Source organism: Ranitomeya variabilis, chromosome 5, assembly GCF_051348905.1.
Source record: "Ranitomeya variabilis isolate aRanVar5 chromosome 5, aRanVar5.hap1, whole genome shotgun sequence".
Taxonomy (NCBI): Eukaryota; Metazoa; Chordata; class Amphibia; order Anura; family Dendrobatidae; genus Ranitomeya; species Ranitomeya variabilis.
In genome coordinates this window covers 46813194-46834288 of record NC_135236.1, presented here as the reverse complement: position 1 = coordinate 46834288, position 21095 = coordinate 46813194, and the positions used below count along the sequence as shown (strand labels likewise).

The 21095-nt window shown below is 44.2% G+C and overlaps 1 protein-coding gene across 1 annotated transcript in view; it reads left to right on the top strand.

The window, feature by feature from the left end:
• Positions 1-21095, top strand: part of LOC143773282 (E3 ubiquitin-protein ligase Rnf220-like) — a 71652-nt gene that overhangs the window by 2282 nt on the left and 48275 nt on the right. The window contains exon 2 of the mRNA XM_077260767.1: positions 3781-4320. Coding sequence (XP_077116882.1) covers positions 3810-4320 — 511 coding nt within the window. The 5' untranslated portion in view covers positions 3781-3809. The remainder of the gene's footprint in view (positions 1-3780; positions 4321-21095) is intronic.

The following is a 21095-nucleotide window of genomic DNA, read 5'->3' as shown; positions in this document are numbered from 1 at the left end:
AATTTTCACCAGATTCTCCCATAATCTAAATGTATTAAGAAGTACCAATATTTAATTAACTTTGCACTATCAAGTTATTACTATAATGTCAGTGTTTTCACCTATTTATAAAAAGGAAGCAATTAAATATTAAAATGTGTTTATGTTAAATAATGGAATAAATATTCATGAACTTCAAACTGCTAAATTTTCTTATTGTGCTGCGTAAATATATATTTCTAAATCCTGCAAAAACTTTATTTATTTCTAGCTATAATTTTTTAACACATACAATTTGTATATAAATGATGATATATTAGATACAAGCTAAATATTTAATATTTTACCATTTATTTACATTTTTTTTAATATAAATTCATGTATTTAGATTTATGTTATAATAAATGTACTTTTACCTTATCTTTAAATTATCTTAATGACAAAATGATAGATTTATTTTTTCTTTACTATTATCGATAAAGCATATATTTTTACAGCTTTAAATTATCCCAAAAATATCAGACATCTAACTATTTTTTCTATCAATAATAAAAAATGACAAAATGTGTTATTTATATTAATTTTATTTTATTAGACGCCTTAATTTATTTAAAAGAAAATCAATATCCATCCATATATTCTTAAATTGAGTGAAAATACAACTAAGTATACCAAATTAAATAGGAAAAATGATAGTAAATGAATTAAATTTTTTGAAAATTTTTAAAATTATTTTAGATGTTTTGTAGGATTTCATTTTTTTTTATCTAAATTTTATCTAAATTTTTCTAAATGTCTTTTATGACTGTAATTTAGGCAGCTTTATCCTATTCCCTAAAGTGATTATTTCTTTTTAATTGCTTGTATTGTTTTGTACAGAAAAATTGCAAATATTTCAGTGTTTTGCAGACAGGTGTAGCAATTTATAGGACTGATTTTTTTTTCTAAAAAAAATCATTAGATAAAGAATGCAGAGACAGCATCTCTTAGAATTTTTTTAGAACATGTGAAATCTTGTGTTGCTCTACTCGTAAAGGAAGGAGGGAAATACGTTTTCTCTGTTCCTTGGAAAAAGCTTAATTAAGTGTGACGATTTTTCTTTCTTTGAGTCATGGATGCAGAGAATTAAACTTCTCTTTCGAAACCTTCATTCATAACTTGTATTTCATAACTTTAATGTATGTGGTTCTGCAGAAGATACACGTGAAGATTGGCAACAGCTCCTTAGCAGACAACCACCCACAAGATCGACTTTATCTGAGTACAAACAATAGACTAATTGCTGAAGCTGGCGATATCAACGGCTTTGGCCAACGATCTAACGTGTATGGCTGCGCTGACCAACTGATTATCGAGAAAGATGTTGATTGAACATGTCCAATTTCGGACTGCCGATCTCGTTGTTCTCCTTTAGATAAGCCATCGGCCGATGTGCCAGTCAGGAGTTTCCCCATAGAGAACACAGGGACCCTTGAACAAACGAGGGCTTTTGGGTATGGGAGACTCAGCTGAGATGATTGATGGACAAACGATCTGTCAGAGCATCATTCAGCTGGCAGACATCTAATGTGTATGGATGGCCTTCGAAAATAATATGACTCACAATAGGCTTATATATACCGTAGCAGCACAGAAGACAGTATCCCACATCATTGGCTAAAGCCCCTCAAACTCTTTAGATAGCTGCCTGCCGAACCATTGTTTGTCCATCTTCCCATAGAGTCGGGCAAGATAGCTCTCTGTGTTCTCTATGAGAGAGCTGCTGTCACACATCTTTGGCAGTAGCTTGTCTTTTAAAGAACAAAAGGATCGGCAGTCCAATATTGAACAGGTCTGGTTCTTATCTTTCCCGACATCTGTTGAGGAACAGTCGAGGCCTCCTATATATATTAGACTGACTATTGGCAGAACCCACCTTAATGTGGTAGACAATATTACACAAGATGGGCTCAGATTTCTGCTCAACAAACAGTATCATGCATGATAGGTTTTGATGCACCCGCTTAACAGATAACATCACACTTGATGGGCTTAGGAAGGTCATATGTATGTTATTGGTTAAAAGTTTGTTAGGCAGACAACTTTCTCTACTTCCTCTGTTCACGTGAACACTAACCTCTGACAGCAGCTTACCAATACATAGCAGATGGTTGAACAAACTCACCAAAAGGAGGACTGGGATGACTTTCATCTAAGGTGTATTGGAGCCTTTAGATCCACGAACTAAGCAGACAATATCAAATAAGATGGTCTTGTATGCAATAACTCAGAAAGTAGGATCACACTATACATCTAGATACAGAGCTTAGAAGACAGTATCATACATGATAGGTTGTATGCATGTGCTGCAGCTCAACAGAAAGTATCACATATGTAAAGCTTAGATACAGCAACCCATCAGACAGTCCCACATCCAGGCTTAGGTGCACAAACTCAGCACACAGTTTTATGTATGATAGACTTAGATGCACCAGCTTATCACCACATGGTCCTTGCGATTATAACGGCCTGAGTTTCGGCTTCTCCTTTTCACAAGTACAGGAGCGAGGACATCCTGTTGCTCAGTGAAGCAGCTTTCACTCTCTGCACCATGACTTAATCTTCCACTGGAGATTGCTGACTCTTCACCGTCAGGTTTCACTACATAAATTAGTGTGAGGTTGTCATCACAATTTTATTGGTGTGAAATGCATGGAAATTAATGTGGTATTAATGAGTCTGTATGTGGGCAACCCATGATGCAACAGTTTAAACCTCGGATGTAATGTTTTTATTTTCAGTAGAAACATAGAAAAGCTCAAATTTTATTTAACACCTATAAAAAAGCATTTACCCCTTATATAACAGCTGTATTTAAAAGAATACTCCAAAAAGACAAGGAAAATGGCATCAAATCCAGCAGTTTGAAAAAGGATTAGAACCCAGTTTGTAAGAATCCAAAGGTATTAAGACAAATTGGAGTCAAACCACCTTCCTGGCAGGAATTGGTATGAGAAAATGACTCCAAAGACACTTGAAAGTTCATAAATTAATCTTGAGGATCAATCTTTGATCTGACCTCACATTCCTTCTACTTGAAATCACTGTAGGAACATGAAGTCAACTCTCAAGCTTGGTGGTGGTGGTGTGATGTTGTTGGGTGCGTCACAACCTTAAGATCTTAAGATTTGGTCTTTTTTCCATAGCCAAGCCAATTTATAAGTCAAAGACCACAAGTAATTAAGGTAGAATAAATGTGCCATTTTGGAAAAGTCAACTCAACACTTAGACTAAGCCCCGATAGAGATAATGTAGAAATAAGCAGTTCATACTTAATGGTCCACATAGATTCTCTCAAGTGTGACCAATGAGACCTGAAAAATGGATATTACAAATTAAGGAGTGCAATTAAGAATTATGTTTGATGATGATTTTTTTTCTATTCAAGGGTTGGTTAAGGCTTTCATAAGTCTGATAGCTGGGACTACAAATGTGCGGTGGAAATTCGGGAGCTTGACAAAGTTTTATCCACTTTAAGGATGGAATTGGATCCATAATCTGTTTTTTGATAAGCAAATCTTTCTCATGGTCCTAAGCTTGCCTTAGGTTAATCTCACCTACTGAAATGATGATACTTATTAGCTGTTTATGTAGGGTGTGGAACACATAAGATGAAATGTCCAGTCTGGAGCAAAACCAGTGGAGAAAGATTTGAGATTTCCTCATGCAACATGATCATAATGGCCACCTTGTTTGAATCTGTACATTTTGCTCCCTCAGGATAATCACCTGTGAAATTAATCTGTTTTCTTTCTTTTACAGACTTTATTTTTTTTTAACTATTTTATGCAATGGAGAACACCTCAGGCTTGATTAACCCACTGACATCTCAAGCCCTCCTGGTGATGGCTACCTCTTCAGAAGGTCCACTTGGAGTGGCACAGCAGCCTCCTCACTATACTGTACCTATTGGTATGGACAAACCACCACAGATGACTTACCTGAGCCCGGCATACCCTCTACTATACCCACCACAAGAACATTTGAATTCTCCCTGTGCCCCCCAGCTTCTTTCTCTTTCTCATCAATATGGACACCCACGTCTGGACCGTGGAGGAGTAGGAGTTTTGGGATACAGTGCTCTGCACCCCTTTGCTGCTTTTCACCTTCCCGAAAGTGTGGAAAGACTTCAAGCAGGGTTTCTGAACCCTAAAAGACTGAAGGGAGATTCGGAGCCTCCACAGATACATTACCTTCCAATGGAGACAGGATTGGAAGCTTCTCATGTATCAACAGGACCAGCGATGCCACCAACATCTCACAGGAGCTCCCCTAAGCTGAAAACTAGTTCCCACAAGAGAGGTAAACGATGAAAGTGGTCAATATGATGACATGTGAAACTTTTCTATCGTGAATAAATACTTTATGGAGAATGGATCTGGCTCCTTCTCGGAAGATAAAGTCACATAGTAGACATTAGATAGATCTTTACAGTAGAATATTTCTCTTTCGAGGCATTTATCAGGATGTATAGCTGTATTGTATCTCAGCTAGGACAGAGAAAAGCGCAGCCTGCGCAGCTTAACCACTGAGAACTTCTTAATGAATGCATTGTTAATGTGTTGAATGTATTCAGTGTCACTGGGGAGAGGGCAGAAAGCAGAGGGGTCTCTATCGATATATTGGGAGGGGAAAAGGGATAAAAAGTCACCAGTTGGCCAGATGCTACACAAAGGCTCCCAGGGGAGAGGGGACAAAAGACAGAGAGAGATTAGGAGATGCAATGAAATGGAGAGGAAAAGACAGGGCTGCGGAGAAAGTGAAAAGGGGGAATAAAGAGGAAAAACAAACATTGGATGGATGGGGGAGGGGTGGTCAGGTCTGCCCAGGACTTACATTCATCCTGGACCTGGACTGTTCCCCGATCCCCTCCCTGCATACAGATACTGCACACCCCTTCCTTTCTCATGGAAATTTAATGTCCAGAGAATGAAAACCTGCAGGAAACGGGGGCAATAACTGTGATAATTACACACACCTGCAACCTCTGCCGCACACAGATATACTGTCCTCATACATTGTAGATAATAGCCGGACAAAGTATGGATGCTACTCTATGTCTCTATCAGTTCTTCTCATATCTCTCCACTCTACGTTATTTAACTTTAGGCCGTGCTCACACGTTGCATTTTTGCTGCTTTTTTTTCTGCAGGCAAACCTGCTCACTTGGCAGTAAAGAAGCTGCTTACAAAGAAGCATGTTTAGCTGCATATTTGCTGCCTTTTTGTTGTCATTTGTGCATGCTGATAAAGTTTAGTGCCCCCCAAGAAAAGTAATTTTGCAACTTCCTTAAGTTTTTGCACCAAAAAATGCAGCAAAACCTCACGCCTACATTTTTTGCTGCGTTTTTGCACTCATTACTTTCTATGGGTGAAAAAATGCTGAAAAACGCTGAAAGAACGGATATGCTGCAGTTTTAAAAAATGCAGCAGTTTTCCAAAACAGTCAGGAGAAAAAAAAACATGTGTGAACATGAGATTTCTGAAGTCTCATAGCTTAGGTTGGCACTGTAAAAGGCATTAAAAAATGCAGCAAAATTGCAACGTGTGAACAAAGCTTTATTTATATCTCTCTACTTGACTGTCTGCAACAAAAAAAAAGCAGCAGCACAACGCATACATGTTAGGGCATATGAATTGCAATACTGCCATATAGACTTATATTTGGATTATTGCCACATACAATTTATTTACAGTGCTTTGAAAATGTATTCATAGCTTGTGAACTTTTCCACTTTTTTTCACGTTACACCCGTATTTAGGTCTGGACTGTGACTGGGCCATTCACAGACATGAATATGCTTTCATATAAACCTTCCATTGTAGCTCTGGCAGGATGTTTAGGGTCATTGTCCTGCTAGAAGGTGAATCTACACCCCAGTCTCAAGACTTTTGCAGCCACTGACAGGTTTTCCTCCATTTATTTAGCTCCATTCATCTTCTCATTAGCTCTGGCCAGTGTCCCTGTTCCTGTTAAAGAAAAGCCTCCCCACAGAAGAATGCTGCAACCACCATGAATGACAGTGGGGATGGTGTTTTCAGTAGGGTATGGTGGAAGCTTTCCGCCACACATAGCAATTTGAATTTTGCCCAAAAGTTCTCTTTTGGCCTCATCTGAGCAGAGCACATTCTCCCACATGCTTGCTGTGTCCCCTACATGACTTTTGGCAAACTGCAAAAGGGACTTCTTACAGCCTTCTTTAAAAAATGGCATTCTTCTCTCTCATAAAGGCCAGATTTGTGGCGTATACGACAAAGGCCTTGCTCCCACGCCCATACAAAAAAACCTAGTGCAATGAGAGAAAAAAATCGTATTGCACTCTGACCAATATTATTCAAAAAGCCAGTGTTCATCTGTGAGTCTTTCTTCAGCTAGAATTGGGTGGAGGAATAAATTCACAGCATGCTGCGATTGGCAGTGTATGTCAGACGAGGCTCATCAATGCAAGTTAATGGGTGCGTGAAAAAAAATGGATGGCAAACAGACGATGCGTATACCATCCATTTTTTGTTTTTCTCACACACATCTCAAAGGAACCACAAAATTTCACCAGCCAAGTACAGTAAATTCAATTCATAGCCAGAACCCTCACCTCTCTAAATATAAAAATATTTTTGATAACCAGCCAAGGTAAAGCAGATCGCACAGAGCTGATATTATCAGGCGGAGAAGATCCATGGTTATTGGGCCCTTCTCAGCCTAAAAATACCAGCTTAAAGCTGCCCCAGAAGTGGCGCATCACATTAGATACACTAATTATTTGTCATCGTTCTTCCCGATTGCCCTGGTGCGGTGGCAATCATGGTAATGGTAGTTGGGGTTGATGTCAGCTGTGATTTCTCAAAAATCAAAGCTGGCATCAAGCCCTGGTGTTATTCATGAAAAGATGTCTATCAGACACCCCTATTATTAACCCAGGAACAAAAAATAAAACCCCCCCAAAAAATACTTTAATTCGAAAAAACACTCCCGACACTTTCCTATGTTCTCCAATTTATTAAAAAAAAGCCATGCAGGCGTTCCGTGGTCCAAGGAGTCAATCATACTCCACTGAATCTGAAGTAGTCCACAAATAGACACCTGAAAAACATGAAAAGAGATAAATAAAGACAAGACACTGTCCCTCGATCACCAATTTGATAGAAAATGAAAAGTTCCAACGTAGGTCCAACGCAGTCCTTGTCGTTCCCATAATAATCACCAATTCCAACATTCCACAGTTAAGTAGCCTCTTTTGCTGTCATAAAGAATACTTATATACCACATTACTGCCATACAGACTATACTGATATACTGCATTACAGCAATATGCACTATACCTATATACTGCATTAATGCCATAGACACTATATTTATATACTGCATTATTGCCATGTAGACTGTAACTATTGTGATAGTCAGTGGCAGAATATGTGAAGGGAGAAACGTGTCACTGCGCATACTGCAGTCAGTGATGTAGAACCAGATTGTTTTTGCACCCAGCACGCTAAGTGCTGAGAGGGTTAATGCTAAAGTTGCAATGGGCTGGTTTTATGTGAGCACCCATACAGTGAGAGGGAGGGTGCTAACCGCTCTTGCAGAGCCAACACCGGCATGTGTACTAGCAGGACCCGCGGTGATGTCACGATCATGTGATCATCACACGGTTCTGGTTAAATACCTGGACATGAGACAGTCTGGGTGGTGTGTTGGGAGAGGGAACACTCCCATGTGGGTCCAGGAGGAGCAAAGGATATTGCCAGGTGTGCTGTGGAACCTGCGTAGAAAATAACTCTGATGAACTTTATTTGTTTCCATTAAGCCAAGAAGGTTCTGGATCGCCCCCACATAAGGGCAATGGGGTACTCGGTACCGGGTCCTTCGGTTCGGGGGATGTCACGGTGGCCCGACCCGGTCCGTGGCCCTTTGAGGGACATCCAATAAAGAAGAGAGTTTTTATGGTTTTGGGAAAGGTCTTTAAAGGGGAAATATTTGTGACGCCACCTGTGGTATTCGGTCAGGGTGACCGATGCTGCTTAGGGGTCCGCTGGGGTGATGTTATGGCAGCTAGATGGTATACCTTCCCACAGGTGAAGTGTATCCCCAGGGCTTCCCAGAAGTGTAGATGGTGATGGTGGATGATGTAAGACGCAGTGAATAACGAGGACAAAAGGTTGCAGTCTCTTTACCTTTACTGAAGGCTTCAGCATCCACAGTCCAGGGTACAGACCACAGGGCAGGCAGAGTCCGGCCGGTCTGAAGGCAAATCCGGAGTCCCCTTATCCAGGTGGAAATCAGTAGCCTTCCTCTAGTGCCTGTGTGTTGTAGTACCTCCCTGCTGAGCTTCTCGGTAAGGTCCTCTCAACTGTTATAGATATTCTAGATGTTATGTCTTCCTCTCTGTCCCCCAGATGGTATGGATAGGACAAACCCGTATGACTGATGGCCTGAGGCTTTTTACAGGGACCCTAGAGACGCCCCGGCCCCCACCGTTGCCACCGTGCCTCTTGGGTATAAGGTTGGGCAGCCAACATGGAATTGACTGTCCTGCCGGTCTCTGGAGCAAGTCTTGGAGACGGTTGCTCCCACCGGCTTCTGCGCCTCAGAAGGAGGCAGCCTTTTACAGGGCAGAACTCCTTCTGGTTGTATCTCCTTGTGCTATGACTTCGTTTCTCACCCTCTACAATACAATTCTCTTCGTGTCCTTCCTTAGGATGCTGCCGCACGTGGGGCAGGCGCAGCTCCGTAGCCTTCTATCTAGGCCTCTGACAGGATCCCACCCCTGTCAGAGACCCTCTGTCTGCAGCTCCGATGTTCCTCCTTCCCCCTGTCTGCCTGACAGGTGTTGCCTGGGCAAAGCCCAGCCAGCGTCTCTCTAACTTTCTATCCAGCCCACCAGTTTTACCCTTTTGTGAGGAGTGCCCTAGTAGATAAGAGCAAGGCTCCCCCTGGTGGACTGGAGTGTGAAGTGTGGTGTATGGTTTGTGATACCTGGTAGGGAGATCTCCTTTATTGCCATCAGACATAAAATCACTCCCCCTGGTGGGAGAATAACATTACTGCAACAACCAGGACTCTGGGGCGCTGCAGTTCTGCTTTTGTTTTCCTGAACCCTGCCTTGGTCTATGCTGACTTTAATTAATCAGCAGGTTTTTCACTTTGAAAGTGTTCCTGTGTCAACCTGTCAGCTCTACAAGAGGGGATATGGTGAGCACCCTCCCTCCCACTCTACAGGTGCTCACATGAAACCAGGACATTGTAACTTTAAAAGTAACCCTCTCAGCACTTTGTTTTTGCCTCTAGCATGCTATCTGGTTCTACATCACTGACTGTAGTATACGCAGTGACACGTATCTCCCTTTATACACTGTGCCAGAGACTCTGTCACATATTCCCCCCTTTTGCCAAAAGCCGGGGGTTTTGGTACTTTCAGACACTAAGCAGGGAATTTGGATGAGAGCATCCACATTGCCATGTAACTTACCTGGCTTATGCTATACGTGGAACGCGAAGTCTTGAAGTGCTAAAAACCACCTAGTCACTCTGGTGTTCTTACCCTTCTTCTCTCTCAATGAAGAGGGGCATGGTCCGACACTAACTTAAACCTGCGGCCTTATAGGTAGTATTTCAGTGTGTCTATGGCCCATTTTATAGCTAAACACTCTTTCTCAACTATGACATAACTAGATGGTGGCCCGATTCTAACACATCGGGTATTCTAGAATGCACAGCCGCGTAGTATATAGCATAGCCACGTAGTATATAGCATAGCCCACATAGTATATAGCATAGCCACGTAGTATATAGCATAGCCACGTTGTATATTGCTCAGCCACGTAGTATATAACACAGCCCACACAGTATATAACTAGGCCCATGCAGTATATAACACAGCCCAAGCAGTATATAGCACAGCCCACATAGTATATAGCACAGGCACGTAGTATTAAGCACAGCCCACGTAGTATATAACACAGGCCATGCAGTATATAACACAGCCCACGTAGTATATAACACAGCCCATGTAGTATATAGCACAGCCCACGCAGTATATAACACAGCCTACGCAGTATATAACACAGCCATGTAGTATATTGCACAGCCCACATAGTATATAGCACAGGCATGTAGTATATAGAACAGCCCTCGCAGTATATAACACAGGCCACGCAGCATATAACACAGCCCATGTAGTATATAACACAGCCCACGTAGTATATAGCAATGTGGGCACCATATCCCTGTTAAAAAAACAATTAAAGTAAAAAATAGTTATACACTCACCGGCCACTTTATTAGGTACACCATGCTAGTAACGGGTTGGACCCCTTTTGCCTTCAGAACTGCCTCAATTCTTCGTGGCATAGATTCAACAAGGTGCTGGAAGCATTCCTCAGAGATTTTGGTCCATATTGACATGATGGCATCACACAGTTGCCGCAGATTTGTCGGCTGCACATCCCAAAGATGCTCCATACAAGGCAGGATGGATCCATGCTTTCATGTTGTTTACGCCAAATTCTGACCCTACCATCCGAATGTCGCAGCAGAAATCGAGACTCATCAGACCAAGCAACGTTTTTCCAATCTTCTACTGTCCAATTTCGATGAGCTTGTACAAATTGTAGCCTCAGTTTCCTGTTCTTAGCTGAAAGGAGTGGTACCCGGTGTGGTCTTCTGCTGCTGTAGCCCATCTGCCTCAAAGTTCGACGCACTGTGCGTTCAGAGATGCTCTTAGGCCTACCTTGGTTGTAACGGGTGGCGATTTGAGTCACTGTTGCCTTTCTATCAGCTCGAACCAGTCTGCCCATTCTCCTCTGAACTCTGGCATCAACAAGGCATTTCCGCCCACAGAACTGCCGCTCACTGGATTTTTTTTCTTTTTGGGACCATTCTCTGTAAACCCTAGAGATGGTTGTGCGTGAAAATCCCAGTAGATCAGCAGTTTCTGAAATACTCAGACCAGCCCTTCTGGCACCAACAACCATGCCACGTTCAAAGGCACTCAAATCACCTTTCTTCCCCATACTGATGCTCGGTTTGAACTGCAGGAGATTGTCTTGACCATGTCTACATGCCTAAATGCACTGAGTTGCCGCCATGTGATTGGCTGATTAGAAATTAAGTGTTAACAAGAAGTTGGACAGGTGTACCTAATAAAGTGGCCAGTGAGTGTATATTCACCTTCCGTCGGCCCCCGGATCCAGCCGAGGCCTTTACCGATGCTCCTCACTACGCTCCGTTCCCAGTAATGCCTGGTGGCAATAACCCGTGATCATGTAGCGGTCTTACGAGACCGCTACATGATCTTGGGCCATTGCCGCAATGCATTCTTGGGCCCGGAGCACGAGGAGCGGGAAAGGCTGCGGCAGACTTCGGAAGGTGAGAATATAATTTTTTTATTATTATTTTTAACATTCTGTTTTTATTATTGATGCTGCAAAGGCATCAATAGTAAAAAGTGAAGTGGTGTTTAAATCCCGCCCCAATCTCGCTGATTTTACCAATCAGCGACCCAGGATTTCCAATACAGACAGACGGAAGTTAGAAACAGACGGAAGTACCCCTAGGCAATTATATATATACTGTAGATTTGTCTTACAAGACGAGAGTTTTTGGCTCAGATACATGATGGGATGCTCTTCTCCATTTATTTCCTGAGACAGCATAGCTCTCAACCCAACTTCTGAAGCATCGGTCTGTACCACAAATTCTTTGCTAAAGTCTGGTGCAACCAGAACCAGATGCTTGCCCAGAGCCAGCTTGAGTTCTTGAAATGCCATCTTTGTTTCAGGAGTCCATTTCACCATCGTCAACTTGGTGTCCACAAGGAGATCTGTGAACGATGTGGCAATTATGCAAAATTCAGGATAGCATGCCGGTAATACCGCACAATCCCAAGAAGCGCCCTTACTTGTTTCTTAGAGAGCGGTTGCGGGCACTCCTTGATTGACTCTATTTTATTCAACTGGGGCATGATTTCACCTCTCCCGACGATGTAGCCAAAGTACTTTGACTCCTCCTTCACTATGGAACACTTCTTTGGGATTTTCCTCAAGGCATTGAGGATTGCCTGTACCTTTGACAGGTGCGAACTCCAGTCAGGGCTAAAGATGATAATGTCATCCAAGTAGGCTGCGGCATATTTCTAAGGTGGAGCCAAGTTTTGATCTATCACTCTCTGGAAGGTAGCTGGGGCTCCCTGCAGTCCAAAAGGCATCCTGGTGTACTGAAAACACCCATCCGGCGTCGAGAAGGCCTTCTTCTCCTTGGCGCTCTGTGACATGGGGATCTGCCAGTACCCTTTCATCAGGTCAAGGGTTGTGATGTACCTTGCAGGTCCCAGTCGCTCAATGAGTTCATCTACATAGAGCATCTGGTATGTGTCAAAACAGGAGGGACACCTCATTGAGCTTGCGGTAGTAGTTACAAAACCGCCACCTGCCATTGGGCTTCAGTATGGGGACGATGGGACTTGACCAGCCACTTCTTCATTCCTCTCTCACCCCAAGGTCCAGCATTCTCTTCACCTCCTTTGAAATTATCTCCAGATGTGCTTCGGGATTCTGTAAGGTTTGAGGTTTACACTTACATGCAGTTCTGTTAACATGTTGTGTTCCATGATCTGTGTGCACCCTGGCAACTCCAAGAACAGGTCACTGTTCTCTTGCAGCAGTTCTCAACATTCTTGCTTCAGGGCCAGCATTAGCATCTCAGCAATCACGACCTCCTCGATCTTGGCTTTGGGACGAACCCCCAGGCAAGGAGCTTCCAGTGGTTGATGGTCCTGCCAAGGTTTGAGTAGCTTCACATGGTATACCTGATGCGGCTTCCTGCGACCAGGCTGATGTACCTTGTAATTCACATCCCCGAGTTTTCATAATGATCTCATAAGGGCCTTCCAGCTTTGCCAGGAATTTGCTCTCCACGGAAAGGATAAGTACTAGCAAGAGGTCCCCGGGTTGGAATTGCCTCAGCCTCGCTGATCGGTTGCTGTGCAAACCTTTCTTGCAGCTGGGCGACATGCTCAGTGACAATCTGGTGTGGTGTGACCTTGGCTTCCCAGATTTACTTGGCGATATCCAGTAACTCTCGTGGATGTCGGCCGCACAGAGCTCGAATGGCAAGAAGTCAGTGGAGGCCTATGGGACTTCTCTGATGGAAAAGAGCAGGAATGGGAGCAGATAGTCCCAGTCCCATCCATCCTTCTCAACAAACCCTCTTGAGCATGGCCTTCAAGATCTCGTTGAAGCGCTCCACCAACCCATCGGTCTGTGGATGGTAAACAGAGGTTCGTAGCTGGACGATCTGGAGGACTCTACACAGCTCCCGCATCACTTTGCTCATGAACGGGGTCCCCTGTTCTGTCAAAATCTCCTAGGGAAAACCGGTCCTGGCAAAGATATGGACAACCTCCCAGGCAATACTCTTAGCTGAAATATTCCTCAGTGTCACTGCTTCCGGGTACCGGGTCACATAGTCCAAGCCCACCAAGATGTACTGATGGCCGCGTGCTGATTTAATGAGGGGACCTACCAGGTCTATAGCAATCCTCACGAAGGGAATTTTTATCACAGGTAAGGGAACTAAGGGGCTTCGGAAGTGAGAAATAGGAGCAGTAATAATTCAGTATCTCTCGGTAACACCCTGGCCAACAGAATCTCTGTAACACTCTCTCCTGAGTTTTCTCCACCCCCAGATGTCCACCCAGAACATGCGAATGAGCCATGTTTAAAACCCTCTGCCGGTAGAGTCCTGGAACTAACAACTGCTCTACTATCAACCTCCCCTCAGTTTGGTCACCCATAGTGTTGAGCGATACCTTCCAATATTTGAAAGTATCGGTATCGGATTGTATCGGCCGATATCCAAAAAATATTGGATATCGCCGATACCCGATACCAATACAAGTCAATGGGACACAAATATCGGAAGTGATCCTGGATGGTTCCCAGGGTCTGAAGGAGAGGAAACTCTCCTTCAGGCCCTGGGATCCATATTTATGTGTAAAATAAAGAATAAAAATAAAAAATAGGGATATACTCACCCTCTGACGCGCCCTGGTGGTAACCGCTGCAACCGGCAGCCTCCGTTCCTGAGAATGAGCGAGTGAAGGACCTTCGATGACGTGGCGGCTTGTGATTGGTCGCGTGACCGCTCATGTGACCGCTCACGCGACCAATCACAAGACCGCTACGTCATCGCAGGTCCTTCACTCGCTCATTCTTAGGAACGGAGGCTGCCGGTTGCAGGTGTTACCACCAGGGCGCGTCAGAGGGTGAGTAAATCCCTATTTTTTATTTTTATTCTTTATTTTACACATGAATATGCATTCCGATCCCGAGTCCCGATATCGCAAAAATATCGGAACTCGGTATCGGAATTCCAATACCGCAAATATCGGCCGATACCCGATACATGCGGTATCAGAATGGTCAACACTAGTCACCCAATACAACAATTCTCCCCGGCTCTTGAGCAACCCCATTACATACAGTCATATTTTCAAATGCTCCCTTCAATGTACAGTAAGGTCCCGAAGTTGAGAAGTCCCAAAGTTCTCTTCGGTCACCTCTAAGTTAGGGAAGTTGCTTTCCTCTGCTACCGTCTCATCCTCCTCTCCAGCGAGGACGCATAGGGGAAGCTCCTTCACGTCTGATTTTGATGGAGTCACCTTCAGAGGGGTCTGGCTTTTGACTGGGACACAGCCAGACCCCTTTTGCCACAAGTTCCAAAACAGAGCAAAATCCCACCCCATTATGACAAGATGGATTAAGTCTTTTACTTTCAAGGAGCTGTGCCTGGCCGTCTAACCTTGATGGCTGCACAGCTCCTGCTCCCTCTGTTTTCTGTGTAATTCCTGTCAGGTGACGGCGCGTATGTGATTAAGTCATCATGTACCGGACGCTGGAAGCAGATCTGCGCTGCTGGGGAGCGTTTGTGAGGTAAGTATAAAAAACATTTTTGTTTACTTAATAAAATGAATTTAAATGGGTGAGGGAAGTAGGAAGAACCACAAATAATGACATGGGGTGGTAAAGGGGACTGCACATGATGAAGTGGGGGGTAAGGGGTACTGCACATGATGAAGCGGGGGAAGGGGGATTGCAACTAATGAAGTGGGGGTTAAAGGGGGCTGCATATGATGATGTGGGGGAAGGGAGATTGCAAGTAATGAAGTGGGGGTTTAAAGGGGCCTGCACATGATGATGTGGGGGAAGGGGGATTGCAAATAATAAATTGGGGGATATAGGGGACTGCACATGATGAAGTGGGGTATTAAAGGGGACTGCACATGATGAAGTGGGGAAAGGGGATTGCAAATAATGAAGTGGGGGTTAAGGGAGACTTCACAAGAAATGGGGGTAAAGGGGACTGCATATGAAGTGGGGGGTAAGGGCTAATGCACATGATGCAGTGGGTGGGTAAGGGGGACTGCATATAATGTAGTGGGGGTAAGGGGGACTGCACATGATGAAGAGGGGGAGGGGATGGGAGACTGTAAATGTTGAATTGGGAGTGAGGGACAAGGATAGCAATTGAATTGAAGATTGGGTGTGGGGAGAGCAAATGATGATCTTGAGGGAGAGCAAATAATGATGAATTTTGAGGGTGGGGGACTAAATTATGTATTGAATGTGGGGGAGAGCTGTTGATAATGAATAGAGGATGGGAGAGATAGAATACATGACAATGAATTGGGGCAGAAGGGGCATGTAAATATAATGAATCCAAGGAGTGGGAGGTACATAATGGGGAATGTTGAGTATGCAGTGACTGGTAATGAATTGGGGGAAAGAGTGCAGGTGCTAATTAGTTTATATAGTTATTGGGTGGGGAAAGTGGCTATGTATAGTTAGTAGGGGCACAGTGGCAGATTATAATTTATATTTGGAATGGTGGGTTGCATAATAACCAATTATATATTAATGGTGGGTGCATATCTGTATTCAGATGTGCAGTGTAGAAGAAAGGGAAAAAGTGGGGAATGTGCTCTGGAATCGATGCTCTAGGTAACTGTGTTATTTTATGCAGAGACGAGTCCTGGCTGGAAGAAGTGATGGCACTCTGCACTGCATGAAAAAGAAAAGCAAAGATGAACGACTTCAATTAGAGACGTTACTGGTGAGTCAGTGTGTTACCTGTACACTGACACTATACACAGTATACTATGTACAGAGCTCCTGTGTATAAGTTCACCAGTGATCACTATATCATCTGTACACTGACACTATATACAGAAGTCCTGTGTATAATGTCACTGGTCATCCCTGTATTACCTGTACACTGACACTATATACAGAGCTCCTGTGTATAATATTACTGGTGATCATTGTATTACCTGTACACTGACACTGTGTGCAGAGCTCCTGTGTATATTGTCAACGGTGATCACTGTATTACCTGTACACTGACACTATATACAGAGCTCATGTATATAATATCACTGGTGATCACTGTATTACCTGTACACTGGCACTATACACAGAGATACTGTGTATAATGTACTGGTGATCACAGTATTACCTGTACATTGACACTCTATGCGGAGCTCCTGTGTATAATGTCCCTGATAATCGCAGTATTACCTGTACACGGACACTACATACAGCGTTCCTGTGTATATTGTCACTGGTGATCGCTGTATTACCTGTACACTGACACTATATACAGAACTCCTGTGTATAATGTCACTGCTGAATCCCTGTATTACCTTTAAACTATACACTATATACAGAGATCCTGTGCAAAATGTCACTGGTGATCACTGTATAACTGTACACTGACAGTAAATACAGAGTTCCTGTGCATAATGTCACTTAATATTGTGTTAATGATCAGTATTGTAGTATTCAGTCACTATGTGGTGGTAATATGTGATCTGGTCATGGTGTGGTGGTATTTGTTCCTTGTATGTGGTATTATTTGGTCACTATGTGATGGTAATATGTGGTCTGGTCATGGTGTGACAGTATTTGTCCCTTGTATGTGGTATTAAAGGTCATTTAAAAAATGTATGTGACTCATTTCCTTAAAGAAAAATACATAAAAATATATTTATATTTAATATGTTAGAGTGGAGTAGGGCCAGGCCAAAAGAGTCTACCATGTCGTGGTGGTGGGTTAAAAATTCTTTAGGCCAGAACAAAAGCTGCTGGTTCTGAATGTGATCTGGTGTTGGATGGGAACTGTTAATATCTGATTGGTGAGGACGTAGTGGAGAAGTTGAGTTTTTCCAAGAGTGGGCGGTGGGACTGTGGAAGGTTCAAAGGGTGGAGGCGGAGCTAGGGTGGAGCTTTTGCAGAGTCTCAAGGGGGACTGAAAATTTTGCCAGTATGGGGCCCCAAAATTCCTAATGGCAGCACTGCCGCCAACAGACCACATCTTTAAGAGCAGTCTTAGGGGACCTTTCAGCAGTCTTGGGACCCCCCCTATTTGTGGGTCTAGCCACTCTCAGTGGTGAGCCTGCCCCATTTTGGGTATCTCAGTATTGAGAAGTAGCGAGGTCTGGCATCCCGAGGGATTTCTCCACAACCTGATATCTCTCAAACAGCCCAACCAAGTCATCTGCATACTGGGGGTTGCCCTGGGTAAGCCAGGTTTGTATTGGCTTGGGGAGGGAGTGGACGAACCTGTCAATCACCACATGCTCAACCATTTGGGCAGGAGTGGAAGTCTCTGGCTGCAGCCACTTCTGAACAAGGTGCAATAGATCAAACATGTGGGAGTGTGGGGGGTTTCGCCAGCATACGACCATCAGTAGACACGCTGGGTCCTTACAGACATTGTCACTTCCAGGCATGCCAGAATTTCAGTTTTTAGCTTGCCATACTCTTTGGCATACTGGAGGGCTAGGTTGCAATAGGCCTTTTTGGGTTCACCAGTCAAATAGTGAGCCAGCGCCTCTGCCCACTTCTCTGGCGGTAGACTCTCATGCTGTGCTACCCACTCGAACACAGTTAAAAAGGCTTCCACATCATCCCCCAGGGTCATTTTCTGTGTAGCTCGTCTTACTGTTATCCGGATGTGTGCATCATCACCAGGATATGGAGAGGAGACCAGCGGCCTTACATGAACCGCCTATGCGAGCAGCTCCATTTGGTGTGTTATCGCCTCCTGCTGCTGTCGCTGCTCCTGTTGAAGCTGCTGTGCAAACAGCTTAGGCTACTTTCACTCTAGCGTCGTTTGCAATACGTCACAATGCGTCGCTCAGGAGAAAAAAACGCATCCTGCAAAGTTGTCTGCAGGATGTGTTTTTTTCCCCTTAGACTTACATTACCGACGCATTGCGGCGTATTGCCACACGTCGCAACCGTCATGCGACGGTTGCGTTGTGTTTTGGTGGACCGTCGGCACAAAAAAACGTTACATGTAACGTTTTTTTGTGCGTCGGGTCCGCCATTTTCGACCGCGCATGCGCGGACGAAACTCCGCCCCCTCCTCCAAGGACCTTGCAATGGGGCAGCGGGAGCGTCGTAAGACTGCTTCCGCTGGCCACGTCGGGCATTCATTTCACAGCATGCGTCGGTAGGTTGGCCCGACGCACTGCGACGGGCCCGTACCGACGCTAGTGTGAAAGCAGCCTTATTTGTCTCCTTTTGCACCAAATTCTGTTGTTGACTGGTGAGTTAGTGTTGCTGCTGTACTTGGATGAGATGTTTCACAAGCTCCTCCATGCTTCCGGAAGTCTCATGCTGGAAGGCAGATTATACCCAGGACATGCAGTTGTCCTCAGTCTCTATGCGTGTTCCTGGAACTCTGCTCGCACTCGAAACACCACTCTAGCATGTGTACTAGCAGGACCTGATGTGATGTCATGATCATGTGAACATTACATGGTCCTGGTTAAATACTTGGACATTAGAGGCAGTTTGTGTGGTGTGTTGGGAGAGGGAACACTCCCACATGGCTCCAGGAGGAGCGGAGGACATTGCCACACGTCTTCAGGTGGAGCCTGCAGAGAAAGGACTCTGATGAACTTTATTATTTTCCGTTAAGCCAGGAGGGCTCTGCTTTTGATTTTCTGAAACCTGCCTTGGTCTATGCTGAATTTAATACACCAGCAGGTGTTTCACTATCAAAGTGTTCCTGTGTATACCTGAGGAAGCAGCTAAGCTTGTCACCCCTCACATTATATACTGTAGTACTGCCATACAGGCTGTACTTATATACTACACGACTACCATATCAACTGTACTTACACTGTGTTCCAAATTATTATGCAAGTAATATTTCCTCCTATTTTCTCTAAATTACCTATCTGAATTGCGGTAATTGTTATTTTCCAGTCATCTACTATTCTAGTATAATTGCAATGTTTTGGAACAAACTGCCTATGAAAACAGTATCTTTTTTAAAAAAAATAAACACTCAAAATGCATGTTCCAAATTATTATGCACAGCAGAGTTTTCAACCTTTTTTTTATTTTGAACAAAAAAATGGTCAATTGTGAAGTTATAAGCATTATCAGCTTATTACAAAATGAAATCAAACAGTTTTCAAGTGAAAACTTTATTCTAGGTGATCTTACATTTGCACATAGGACCCCTTGTTCGAAAGAAGCTTCTGAACTCTCTCGTCCATTGAATTTGTCAGTTTTGGGATGGTTTCTGCTTCAATTGTTTTGCATGTGGACAGAATCCCCTCCCAGAGCTGTTGCTTAGATGTGAACTGCCTCCCGCCATCATAGACACTCCTTTTGATGATGCTCCAGAGGTTCTCAATGGGGTTGAGGTCAGGGGAAGATGGTGGCCACACCATAAGTTTGTCCTCTTTTATGCCCATAGCAGCCAGAGATGCAGATGTGTTTTTTGCAGCATGAGACGGTGCATTATCATGCATGAAAATGATCTTGCTGTGGAAAGCACATTTCTTCCTCTTGAACCATGGCAGGAAGTGTTGTTTTAGAAACTCCACATAGATTACGGAGTTCATCTTTACCCCTTCAGGGATCATAAAGGGGCAAACAATCTCTCTCCCCATGATTCCAGCCCAAAACATTACTCCACCTCCTCCTTGTTGGCACCTTAGCCGTGTTTTCATGGGGTGTCCATCAACCAGCCATCCTCCACTCCATCCATCTGGACCATCGAGCATTGCACAGCGCTCATCGGTGAACAAAACAGTTTGGAAGTCAGTCTTCATGTATCGTTTGGCCCACTGGAGCCGTTTCTGCTTGTGTGCAGTGGATAGAGGTGGTCGATAGGATGGCTTACGTGGAGCGCCCCCAGACGCAGGGCCGCGGGACACTCGGCACCGGGCCTCTCTGTCTCAGTTCTGGGGTTGTCACGGTGGCTAGACCCGGTCCGTAACCCTGCTAAGGGGCATCCAATGAAAGTTGTGAGTGGTGGTGCATGGTGCAGGTCACGATGAATAACGAGGACACAGGGTTACAGTCTCTTTACCTCTTTACTGAAGGCTTCAAGGTCCTCAATCCAGAGTACGGTTAACAGGGCTGCAAGAGACCGGCCGGTCCGATGGCACCTCCAGAGTTCCCTTTGCAGGTGGAAATCTGTGCCTACCTTCTAGCGCCTGTGTGTTGTAGTACTTCCCTGCTGAGCACCAAGGGATAGTCCTCACAACTGTTGTGTCTGTTTCTGATGTTATTTCCCACAACTTATGTCTGTTCTGATGTTCTTCTCCGTCCTCCAGATGATATGGGTAGGACGCACCCGTATGACGGGAAGGCCTGGAGTTCTTCCGGGACCCTAGTGTCGCCCCTCTCCCACAGTTGCCCCCTATGTCTTCTTAGGTGATTTTGGTGAGACAGCCAACCTAAAATCAACTGTCCTGCTTCTGTTTGAAGTATTGCTTGGAGCCTAATACTTCCTCGGCGTTCTGGCCACCGGCTACGCGCCTCAATAGTATGTTGCCTCGATCTTACAGCACGACTCCTATTGGTGTTTTCTCCTTATTGCTGTGATCTCGTTTCTCACTTCTCCACAATAAACCTCGCTTCTTGTCCTTTCTTGAGATACCGCCGCGATATAGTACAGGCGCGGTTCCTTAACGTTCTTTTCTGTTCGCTAGGCCTCTGTCAGGATCCCACCCCTGACAGGGACCCCCCTGAATCTTCCCCTGCAACACCCTCTGCCAC